The sequence below is a fragment of the Condylura cristata genome, unplaced genomic scaffold, assembly GCF_000260355.1.
Source record: "Condylura cristata isolate star-nosed mole 26May11 unplaced genomic scaffold, ConCri1.0 scaffold00030, whole genome shotgun sequence".
NCBI classification, from domain to species: Eukaryota; Metazoa; Chordata; class Mammalia; order Eulipotyphla; family Talpidae; genus Condylura; species Condylura cristata.
The window spans coordinates 20,222,530-20,235,418 of record NW_004567131.1 but is presented as its reverse complement, the minus strand read 5'-3'; the positions used below and the strand labels follow the sequence as shown (position 1 = coordinate 20,235,418).

The 12,889-nt window shown below is 35.7% G+C and overlaps 1 protein-coding gene across 1 annotated transcript in view; it reads left to right on the top strand.

The window, feature by feature from the left end:
- Positions 1–12,889, top strand: part of CUBN (cubilin (intrinsic factor-cobalamin receptor)) — a 207,718-nt gene that overhangs the window by 128,898 nt on the left and 65,931 nt on the right. Inside the window, exons 40-43 of the mRNA XM_004691275.2 lie at positions 1,323–1,520; positions 7,281–7,427; positions 8,346–8,536; positions 8,691–8,874. Of these exons, the coding sequence (XP_004691332.1) occupies positions 1,323–1,520; positions 7,281–7,427; positions 8,346–8,536; positions 8,691–8,874 (720 nt within the window). The remainder of the gene's footprint in view (positions 1–1,322; positions 1,521–7,280; positions 7,428–8,345; positions 8,537–8,690; positions 8,875–12,889) is intronic.

Here is a 12,889-nt window from a genome sequence, read left to right as displayed (position 1 = left end):
ACGTACAGAATCCCCAAGAAAATACTGAGAGAATTATTGTTTCAAGGCATTGAAAGAACTGTTTGTCTAATTGTGATTCACCACTAACCTGAACACAGGCTTTCAATGGCTGCACTCAAAACTGAATACAGACATTACAGAATTAAAGCACAGAAGTTAAAATAGCAGTAACAAGCTAGAGAGAAGGGTTGATATCTAGTTACCACATTGTATTAAATTGTCCAGTTTTCAAGCAAAAATCCTGAAACAAACAAAGAAATAGAAAAATATGTATGTATAAAGGAAAAAATGCAATTGATAAAAACTGCTGGTGGGGCCGCTCTGGTGGCACAGTGGGTTAAAGCACAGCAGTAAGAAGCTAAAGCCACTTCAGCCAAAGATAACCCACATGGCGGAGCGGCAGACCTCTCCTGACCCGCCCGCTGCTCCCCTCAGCATTGTACTTTGTCGATCTGCCTGTTCTGCTCCCCACTCTGTCTCTTGTCTCTGGTGAATCCTCTCACTGCCCCTGCACTTATGGCCTGTACCCCAGTTCTATATGCATAAATAAACAAATCTTTAAAAAAAAAAACTGCTGGAGATAGCCAAGGTGTTATGCTTACTGTCAGACTTTATGTTACCTAATTTAAATATGTTAGCAAAAAGTAACTAAGTCTAAAAATTAAAGGAAAATCTGGAATCATGTGTTATCAAATAGAGCTTATTGACAAAAGGATAGCTGTTACTATAAAGAAGACAGCCAGCTAGAAATTCTCGGATTTAAAGGTTCAGGAACTAAAATAAAAATTGACTGGAGGGCCACAATGGCAGATTTGAAAGCACTAAATAGACTCGATGAACTTGCTGATAGCTTAGTTTTCCTACCCAAAGGAAAAGAAAAAGAAAAACGAAAATTACATGTATTTATATTAAAAATATAAATCCTATTTATATATCTAGGAGAATTGAAACATATGTCTAAAACATTTTCACATAAATGCTCATGGAAACAATATTCAGAATAATGAAAAGTGGGAAACAACCCAAATGTCAAAAACTGGTGAAAACTTAATGAAGCATGTCCATTTAATGGAGTACTTATCCAGTTACTTCATGCTTAACAAATAGTAAATGAATAAAAGTGGAAAAATAAAATACAATATGTGTTTCTTACACACAAAAAATTGTGGAAATCACCGCTCTCAGTGGGTTTAATACAGTACAGATTTCTTTAAAAAATTATTTGAATTGTTCCATTTCAGAATAGGTGGCCACTTGAAGGTGACAGTGCTTGTAAATTTTCCATTGGTGGTATTTCAAAGATACTGTTTTTCATTCTCTAGGTGCTTGTGGTGGATTCCTGAGGACCGGAGATACACCCATCTTTCTTTTTTCCCCACTCTGGCCTGAAAGCTACAGTAATAATGCTGACTGTTCATGGCTTATCCAAGCTCCTGATTCTACTGTGGAACTCAATATTCTTTCCATGGACATCGAATCTCATAGAACATGTGATTATGATAAACTTGTGGTAATAGATGGTAAGAAATTAAAAAAAAAAACCTACCAGTTTTAAACTTGACACAATTTATTTACATTCAATTATAGTAATACTTATTTATTCAATTTTGCATGGGATTTCACAGAAGTCAGTAAAGGTACCAAATGCTAGAGTTGGCTACAATTTCGGAAGAATGCTAGGGAAGTATTTAATTGACATCTGACTGAGGAATCAAAGCTATCGAAGGAATGCTGGGACAGCAGAGTGTGAGGGTGTGCAGTGGACTACAGTGGAGGACTGTGGGAGCCAGTATGGATGATAGAGTGTGATCCTATACCTCTGAAGCATACAGTGTTGTAAACCTATGTTGCCTCAATAATAAAGAATAATAAAAACCCCTCCAGGCAGGGCTGAGTTAGGATGAGGAAAATAGACAAGATTGTGCACAGTGTAGTCAGAGCCTACCTTTATTTCTAATTTTGATATCTGTATAATTTTATATTACATTTCAATTTTTAAAATATTGCACTGAAATGCTTATTTTGATTTCAGAAAACATTGATAGCTCCCTAAATATTGCCTATAATGTGAATGTTTCACTTGCCTGGCCCTCATCTCCACCTCGAGGTGGTCTCTAAAGACTGAGAACCACTGCTCTTAGTGATAAAGATATTGTAATCCCAAGTGTCTGTTTACATGGCAGGTAAGATTTTAGTGAAGCGTTAAACTGGAAAACCATTAAAGAGGCAGTGGCTAGGAATGCAGGATGAGTATTATGGTTTTTCTTAATTTCTATGAGAAATGAGAAATTCCCCAATTGTTAAATTTGTGAAAATAATGAAAATACTTCAACTCATTTTGTGGACAAATCCAATAAGTATTTGCTTTTGGTTCACAAGTTGATAGCATGCAAGTTTTGTCTTATTTAGTCCCTCAAACTTAGACTCATTCTAAGTATAGAGAGAAAAATCAATGGTAGCAATGTTTTACTTTCTGTCTGTTGAGATTAGACACTAAATAAAGACAAATCAGTACAATACAAATACATTAGATGAGATGATAAACCAGAACTTATCCCTTATTTTTTATCAACAATTCAACTATCAGCACATCTCCCAGAAGAACTATCATCTTTCCTCATATCAAGGTATTCCTATGGATGTTAAAATTTATAGTTAATCATGTTTTGAAATGTGTATCCTTGCACACACAGTCCAAGTGTTCAAACTAGGAAGGGAAGAAATTTTTAAAAATCTACATCAAATGTAAATTATAGCTGTTATTTAAGAAATCACTTTCTATTGAATTGATATTTGTTCCATCAATAATTTTTCTTGGAATTTCAAACCCAGGAAACTAAACTGTCCATTTTTCTCTTCTGTGTGATCTTCAACATGTCACTAAATGACCTCGAGTCTATTTTATTTTCTGTAAAAAAGAAACTAATATCTGATCTGTCATGAGGATCAGGGAAAATAATGAAGTTAAAGCTCTCTAGCAAAAGTACTCACATTTTGTTGATGCAGAATTCAGAATAGTTTTATTTAGATACCAATTTGGATAGAAATATTTCTGGAAGGTTTTATCATATCCTTTTTACAGAATGAAAGTGAACTTACTGTGACACAGATCTACTTGAGAAAACTCAACCATCTGTGGTATATGCCAGATCAATCAAAGTATTGTTTTGGTGGTTTGTATGGTAACATGTGTCTTAAGAGGTATGAACCTATACCTCACACAGTATACAAACCTATATTACCTCAATAAGAAATAACACAGTGTAAGGGCAAAAGAAGTGAAAGTATTTAGAGAAGAATTTGAAACTGGATCTGGCTCTAGATCCTGTGACTTAGTCATCAGACTCTAATATTTCTCAGCTATATCTATATATAACCTATATCTAGATCTAGATCTATATTTATAGTTAGTTAATATATAAGCTAAAATTAATATATATATCTATATATAACTTAAAATTAATCATATACATGAACTGAGGTGAAAAATAAAATCAGTCTTATATGACTCCTTTTTCTTACTAACAATGTGAGTACCCATCCATTTTAAGTCCCACTTGAGTTATTTGTTCATTGTCTGATCAGTTTTTTGTCTCTGGGTACCAGAAGCGTGTGACATTCTGAAGTAAATATCTAAAGCCAATTGGTCACAACCATCCCTGCTTATAAAGTACTTCACTGGTCATCACACACCCTTGGCCCTTCGCCTTGGGTCCTATGATGACTGGACATTCCTTGGCCAACCCAGAAAGAACCCTGCAGCCTTCCTGAAAGAGCTGAATCACTACCCCCACCTGCTTTTTCATTTTGTAGAGTTATTTTCATAGTTCAAAACTGAATCAGTCTTTTCCAGACTGTGTTCCAAAAAATTTTGCATACCAAAGATTCCCCTGAACTGAGGTCTGTTGAAATTACAATGGGTATAGAAAAGTTTGTTTTTTTTTTTTTTAAAGAAAACTATGCATCCAAATCAGTAGTCTTTTTATCTATTCATAGATCTGAAATGTACTTTCTTTATAACCTTAAATAAGTCATTTAATAACATAGGTAGAGCATTTAGTGTTAATTAGCTATGGTTTTTATCCTGACTAATATTTATATTCTATACCTTTCAGCAAGTTATGTATCTTTTTTAAGACAGTTTTTTTTAAACAACAAACTAATGATAATAATAACCACATAATCTGTTATTGTGAAGACAAAATATTACGTGTAGGACACTCAAAGGAATAAATAGTGGTACAAAGTGTGGCTTAAAAAATGTCAACTACTAGCAATCTTCAGCTCTCAGTTTCCATACTTCTAAAGTGAGCAGGACTATAGAGAATCACCAGAATACCATCTAGAATACCATATATAGGCGTATTTTCCCATTAGCCCTTCTCTTTACAGATAAGGTTCATCTATCATCCCATCAATATATTGAGGTTATGGAAAGTTATAGAAATACTCCAATATTTACTATGGATACTGTGGGGAAGAACAAACAACATTGATTTATCAAACAATTAATCAGTTACTTAATGAATAATTATTTACAGAGAGTACTTCTTATCAGGCAAAATTCATTAAGGTATAGAAAGTAAGTCAAAATCAGTAAATCCTACACAGTCTTATGAAATGTAAAATATACACATATGCAAAACTACATTGTTGAAGTTCATGATTTTGTGATACAGTTAATTGGAGAAAAAGTTAAAAGCAAGTTGAAGGGAAATGTGAGCAAAATAACATAATGAAGATAGTAAGTGTAAAAAATGTTAAACATTTGTACTATAAAAAAAAGTCTTCTGAGATCAGAACCCCCCCCCCCAAAGTAAGCCTTTTAAAGTGTCTTGCATTTGTAGACATTCCATTCCATTTATAATCACAAAAAATAACATTTTTTTCCCCTGAAGTTATATTCATTGAGGTAATGCTGATTTACTTCATGGTATATTTCTTAGGCATATAAGTTTAGACCTCTCCAAAAGTATGTTGTTTCACCACAGTCACCACCAAAGCCCCAATAATCACTCTTGGATCTCTTGTTTCCACACTACTACTGCACACAGACCCTGGTAGCTTTAGTCATAGGCCAATGTGCTCTTCCCTCTCCTGGTATCACCCCTCTTGGATGCCTCAGATCTATGGTCAGCTTTGAAGGTTTGTCATTGTCTGACAAACCCTTTGCTTGGTTTCTCTACATTCCACAAATAAGTGAAACCATCTGGTATTTGTGTTTCTTCCTTTACCTTATTTTACTTAGCATAATCCCTTCCATCCTAACACATATTGCCATAAATGGCAAGAGTGGATGTTTTTATGGCAGAGAAGGTAGTCCGTATCTTCTTGATCCATTCTTCTGTTTTGAGTCATTTACATTGCCTCCATTTCCTGGCCAATGTTAACAGTGCAGCAGTAAATCTAGGCATGCAGGTTTCCACTCAAATTATTATTTTTGTGCTCTTTGGGCAAGTACTAGGAGTAGAATTGTTGGGTCATACGGTAGATCCATTTTAGTGTTTTAAGGGCCCTTCACATAGCTTTCCATGTGGCCATGCCAGTTTACATTACCACCAATAGTGTCAGAAGTTCCTTTTCTCTACTTTCATGCTAGCAAGTATTTTTTTCTATATGGGTAATTCTCACAGGTGTGAGAAGGTTGGTGACATTTATTGTACATGAATTGAAACATGAAAAATGCAAACTGTTTCTCAGAGCCTCCCCCTACCACATACACACAAGCACAAATTTAGGAGACAGTAAGTGTGCAGATTTTGTATTACAAAAAAAAAAAATGACCTTGATGAATGAAAATGTCATGTATCATCTTATGGAAACTCTTCTGTAGGTTAAATATCATTTTCATTAAATAATTTGGAAGCTAAAAGTAACTTGTCTTTCACAAAAACACTGATTGAAAAAGATACTTGTACCCCCATGTTTATTGCTGCTTTATTTACAATTGGAAAAGCATGGAAGTAGCCCAAATGCCCAAAAGTAGATGACTGGATAAAAAAGATGTGGTACATATATACAATGGAATATTACTCAGCAACCAAAAAAGAGAAACACATGTCTTTTGCAGCAACTTGGATGGAGCTGGAAAAGATCATGCTTAGTGAGATAAGCCAGAAAGAGAAAGAAAAATACCGGATGGTTTCACTCATAGCAGGAGTATAATGGACCAGGCAAGAAAATAACAAAAATAATGAACAACCATATACCAGAGACATTTTGTGGGGGTGGAGTGGGGAATGGGATCAAAAACGGGGGGGGGAGGGAAATTCATGGGATTATGGTGGTGGCACACGGCACGGGTGATTTGGTGACGGGAAACCCGTGGGGATTATAATTGAGATGGAAAAAAAAAATGTGCAAAATGATGTAAAAATAAACTTTTGTAATAAATAAAAAAAAATAACTTGTCTTTAAAATAGTCAATAATAGCTTTAGGTAGTGTCAATATCAAAAGGGATTCATTTTGCTAATTGTGTTAAAAGACAAGTTTCCTCATGTCTCATATTCTGTTTTTGTTTTTTATAAATTAGAATTCATTTAATCTCTGTGTTAGGAAAAGAACGATGCATTTTCAAAGCCAAAGAATATAATCTTTTATAATCCTCTTGCTCCATTCTGGCTTTGATTGGTATAGTTGCTTTTATTGAAACGAGTGTCATAGTGAAGCAAAAAGTAAAATAACCACGCGGAGTCCCAGTTCCTGTCTGTATCTCTTCCTGGAAGGGCATATTTCCTCAGTGTGTCTTTTTATCCTTGACATGTAGATGTAAGTATGTTCTTCTAGTAGCAAAATTAATAACAATAAACAAATGAAAAGTAAACAATTCTTTTTTAAAACTCACTAAAACTGTAGAAAGGGTGGTATAAATAGTGCTTAACACGTAGAAAACTACTTATAACTTTAGTGTAGGTTCTGAGGCTGAAGAACAGTACTTAACCTTCAGCAATCAGAGTAATTTATAATTTAGCTCAGTCTATCATACACATCAGCATGAGTTTTCAGTCACATTCTGACCCTATTTACTCTGAGTCTGTGTTTCAGCATCAGGAAGAACTGTTAGCCAATTTTTAGAAAGGGTAAAAGAAAAGGCAGGTGATTAGGAAATGGAGCATGGTGTGATCCTGGAGTGTCCTTGTATTTATGAATCTCATTATCTGGTAGTTATGGTGCTGTTCAGGGGAAAATGTGTGAGCCACCTCAGCAGATTCTTAATGTTGATGTAGGATATTTAAAGGTTTTATATTTCCACATTGATGTTCATTCTCCTTTTTCATAGGAGATAATAACATGGCTGAACGGCTAGCAGTCCTCTGTGGCAAAGAGATCCCTGGGCCTATCCGATCTACTGGAGAGTACATGTTGATCCGATTCACCTCTGACTTAAGTGTCTCCAGGGCAGGATTTAATGCATCTTTACACAAGAGTAATATGTTCAAGTAGTTTTTTACTTTTAATCTCATCTCACCTTGATTCAGTCTCTTTCTCTCTCCCTAATATACTCTGCTCATTTTTGCTTGCTAGGTCACAGCTTAGAGTTCAGAACACCAGGTAGAGCTATCTTTAGATCAGGTTTTGAATGCCTAACATTAAAACAGCAAAAACAAAACAAAACAAAAATCCTGTGGTCAAATGTGCAGAAGTTCTCTGGTTTCAGATCTCTGGATAGAGCATCTTTCTCTCAAAGGGCGTGTGTATATTCATGGTGGGCATGAGAATGAGATCTGGACAATTTTCAGCCTAGCAGGAGGTTGGGAACTAGCAGAGGGCATATATCCCCAACTTCATAGGAGCAATAAATCAGACTCATGGCTAATCTAAGGAATAATTGGTCTGAGTAAAGAGAAGATACCTTCATACATTCCTTGGTTGAAATAATCCCTGACAAATGTTGTCAGGGAGAGTTTGTTGGAAATATGAATTTTGATGAGTTAAAGAATGTGCACAATATATAGGAGACTGTCATATGTAGCATGATTAAGACTTTCAAAACTTAATAAAATGTAAAGCCCAACCATAACTTTCCATCCAAACTAGATTAAAGAAGCAGTCTATGAAACATAGACTATCACCAGATTCATGCTTTTTTACTGAAAACTAGAATTTTAAAGTAGATTCTCAAGTAGGCATTAAAATTAATATTTCCTTCACTATTATATATTTTATGGAGTAGATGAGAAGTTATCTTCACACTCAAAAGAGTCATGCTACATGGTTGTTTCAGAGAATGGACTTTGGAATTAGGCAGTCAGTTTTCACTTCCATAAGCCAATGTTACCAAAAAAAAAAAAAAATCCAATAGCTGATTTCATTTAAATAACTTACCTCTGTTTTCTTTTTGAAGGTTGTGGTGGGTATTTGCATGCAGACAGAGGGATTATAACATCACCCAATTATCCAGACAACTACTCTCCCAACCTGAACTGCTCTTGGCATGTCCTAGTTCAGAATGGTCTGACCATCGCTGCCCATTTTGAACAGCCCTTCCAGATTCCAAATGGAGATTCTTTTTGCAACCAGGGGGATTACTTGGTGGTAGGTCTTGCTTGCTACATTTTTGTAATTACTTTCTGTGCAGATGTCATTCAGTAGATAAAATGATGATTTTTCTCTTCAGGGATATGCATCAATATACACTTCATCTTTCTCAATATTAATGAATTTATGCAATTTTAATTTATCTTTCCAGTTAAAAAATGGACCTGATATCCATTCCCCACCCTTGGGAGCCCATGAAGGAAATGGCCGTTTTTGTGGCAATCGTCCTGCAACCACTCTGTTTACCTCAGATAATCAAATGTTTGTTCAGTTTATTTCTGATAACAGTTATGAAGGGCAAGGGTTCAAGATCAAATATGAGGCAAAGAGTTTAGGTAAGTATTTTTACTTGGAATAATGCATATACTTTTTTAGCAAATACTTGTTCTTCCTTGTTTCAAAAGATTTAAAGAACGATATGTAGTTTTCTCTTCATATTTCTCTTTATTCTAAATCTCTTCAGATTTTAGAGAAATAACATTAACAAGAATAACTACCTACTAACAAACACTGCTCACTTGATGCATTAATTAACTTATAATGACTACTTTTTAAGAAAAATACTATTCTATTTATTCAGACAAGTAAAGTGAGAGATTTTTTTCAGTCCACACATCAAGAAGTAAATAAAAATTGAAATTCTTCATAAGTATAAATTGAACTTAATGATCCCCTGAAATTCCTTAGACTATAGAAACATTGTAAGAATGGTAATTGCATTAAATTTTAAAATGGTACTAAGACTTTATAGCAATAGTGCTTTTGTCTAGTAAGTAGATTTAAAGTCAACATTTAGTGGTAATTCAGAATCTGTTTGCAAGCACTGTAACTCTTTTATTCCTTTGTAGACCCTCTGTTCGTGAGAGAATGGGATGACCATTTTACTCACCTTTCTGCAGTTAGTATTAGGCAAAAGGACTTTTTAATTTCAAAACCTATTACTGGGTTTGAAATTACTGATTACATTGTGATCAGTCTTGTTTCTTCTGACTTACTAATTCAACCATTTTTTGCCTAGTTGTAGTCAACTTTCTACCTCCTCCATTTGCCTTGGTACCATACTTACCTCTGTGCCAAGCCCATTTCTGAGCTCTAACACGTGTTATTATTCCATGAATAGCTTTTGATGGCAAATTCCTCTCATTTTATACCATATTTCTCCTGAGATATTTGTTCTTTACAATTGGTATTTCTATGTCAGTGCTTTTTATAATCAATGACTCATTGAGTATTAAACAATTACTAAGAGCTTCACAAACTACCAGGTTGTGGCAAGGCATTCACAGTGGAGAGGAGGAGTCAGAGAACAAAGGCACAGTGGGAACATGGTATGCTAAAGAGGTGTGATGGAGGGCAGTAGTAGCCATGTCACCAAATATGAGACACACCTAGTCTGACTTACAGGGTCAGAGGAAGCTCCGAAGAAGTAGACACAGATAAGCTAATCAGAGAAGAAAAGATGTGACATATAAACATATAAAGTTTCCATGGTTTGGACATGGCCAGGGATTTGAAAGAATTCATTATTGTTGGGGAATAGGTTCAAAAAAAGGTTAAATAGAACAGCGATGAAGTAAGTGGAAATCGTAATGCCAAAGACTGTGGAAGCTACTCCAAGGAGTTAGGGGCAGAGGCACTGAATGATTTTAATGCAAAGTATGAACGTTATAATCAAATTGGAAATATTGGTGTGGCTACAGCACTGAAGACACATTGGAAGGGGAAGACAAGAGGTAGAGATACCAGGAGACAGAGTAATTCAGGAAAAAAGTATAATGTCCTCAGCTAAAGTAATAACAGTAAGACTGTAGAAGAAACAGCATTGTGAGAGATAGTCTAAATACAGACTTGAGTGTGTTTGGAGACCAATTAGATGCAGGAGGGGAGGGAAGAAATGAAAAGAACAATAGTTAACCCCTAGGTTTCTGGCTGGGTGGATTTATGCACTTCAGAGCATTTATTAAAAATTTGCCTCAAGTTCTAATATACATGAATGAAATCCATGCCATCGTGGAGCTTAATTTTAATTTTAGGAATACAGATAATAAATAAGGTATGCAATACATTATATTTTCAAAAGTAATATAGGGGAAAATTAAGGTAGTGAGTATGGATCCAGAGTTAATGAGGTGAGGTGACACTATTATTCACTCACATGCTACTCTGCATGGTGAGTAAATAAGATCAATTTTAGACCTGGTCACTTTGAAATCTTAGAATCAGACCTCTCATAGATCTCTAGTAGGCTGTTGATCACAAGTCTTGAAGTCAGAAGACTGAAATAAATAAATAGACCAAATATTAATATCTGTTTGTCACTAACTCTCTTGGTATAGTTTGTCTCACAAAGAAGGATGACATTAATCAGAGAACTATTTAGATTGAGAGGATAAGGGCTTAAACAGGAATTCATGGGTTCTCCAGCAACAACAGGCAAGTCCTGGAAAGAAGCACTTATCAACCAAAGAAATAATCCTAAGAGAGATAAAAGAAGGAGGTGGAAGGTTTAATGTGCAAGAAACTGAGGAACAACCTGGAAAGAAGGGAGATCATGTCAAATTCCATGTATATAAAATTAAGATTGATAAATGTTTTTGTGTATGTAAACATGAGGCAAGTAGTGACTTGGACAAAAGGAGGAATGAGAGAAAAAGGAGTGATGAGGAATCAGGAAAATGCCTGGAAATTGAATGGTTGACATATGGAAAGGTGAGTGCTGTAGGAAGAGGGGGAGAGAAGGGGAGGGAAGGAGAGGACAGAATGAAGAAATAAAGGCTATAGAAATGCAAATAAAGGCAGGTGGAAATGCAAATTAAGTATTAAGGGTGGTAACAAATACTGGATAACAAATATAGGAGGACTCATTTGATTTATTCCATTTTCTTACTAAATGAGAACTTTAAGCAGTATGTTGTGATTAGAGAAGAAAGTTTTTTAAAGAATAGGTCAAATTTCAAATAGCAGCATTTTACAAGCATTGTCTGAAGGGAGGACTAAAAGCAAGGGAGTCAAATTCAGTTATGAAAATTTGCAACTTAGGGTTTCAAAGATGACAGAATTCTGAGTAATGAAAAAATTGAGGCTATGACCATAAAGGGCTTAATGACAGTGGAAGTAAATGTCAATAGAATTGATTAGATCTGGTGTCTGTGAGGTTAAATCTTTTAACAGGTTAATTTTATTGGCAAGATCAGTATCCAGTCTACTCCTGTCTGATTTATTTGCTGTGATGGCCAACAAATGGTTGTTGATAAAACGGAAAGTATTTTGGCTTTTTTAGAAAAGCATATAAAGTATTATTTCTCTTCTTGCAAAAACTAATGCATTCATGCTGTTTATTTCTTGCTCTGCAAATCCACCCAAATTCTGAAGAAATACAATGAACAAATGCCCACAGAGTTGTACAAATATATAACTACCTACACTTTTAAACATGCGCCTCCCCACCTCTGAAACATCATCCTTTTTAATGTATAGTCAGTGGGCAGCTATAAGTGTTAGCACATTTACAAACTTATCTGAGTGGTTGATGTGTTTTAATGCTTTCATAATGTTCTGCTGGCTCTGTGCATTTGTTGAATTCAAGGAAATATAAAATTTCCAAAAGAGAACATATGATTTGGCATATTTGAAGGTGACACACTGGATAAGTATCTCAATTACAAAATTAAGGATTTATTTTCCTAAAAAGGAAATGAGGCTCTCCCTGGTGGCGCAGTGGGTTAAAGCACAGTACTAAGAGGCTTGAGTTACTTCCAAATGAGTTCGATTCCCGCCTGCCCCAGAGGTGACCACATGGCGTGGCAGACCTCTCCTGGCCCGCCCGCTGCTCCCCTCAGCAGTGTACTTCGTCGATCTGCCTGTTCTGTACCCCACTGTCTCTGGTGAATCCTCTCACCCTCTGCATCTCTGGCCTGTACCCCAGTTCTGTATGAATAAATAAATAAATCTTTAAAAAAAAAAAAAAAGAAAGAGGGCCCTCTCTGGTGGCGCAGCGGGTTAAAAGCACTGCACTGAGAAGCTTAAGCCACTTCGCATGAGTACGATCCCTGCCTGCCCCGGAGGAGATCCACATGGCGAGGCAGACCTCTCCTGACCCGCCCACTGCTCCCCTCAGCAGTGTACTTCGTCGATCTGCCTGTTCTGTACCCCACTGTCTCTGGTGAATCCTCTCACCCTCTGCATCTCTGGCCTGTACCCCAGTTCTGTATGAATAAATAAATAAATCTTTAAAAAAAAAAAAAAGAAAGAAAATGAGCATAATTTCAAATGCAGGCAATTGAGAACAGAAATACTGATAAATGTCTTGAAAAAGTGACAGTGCTTTCCTCCAGACTGTGGATTGATTTA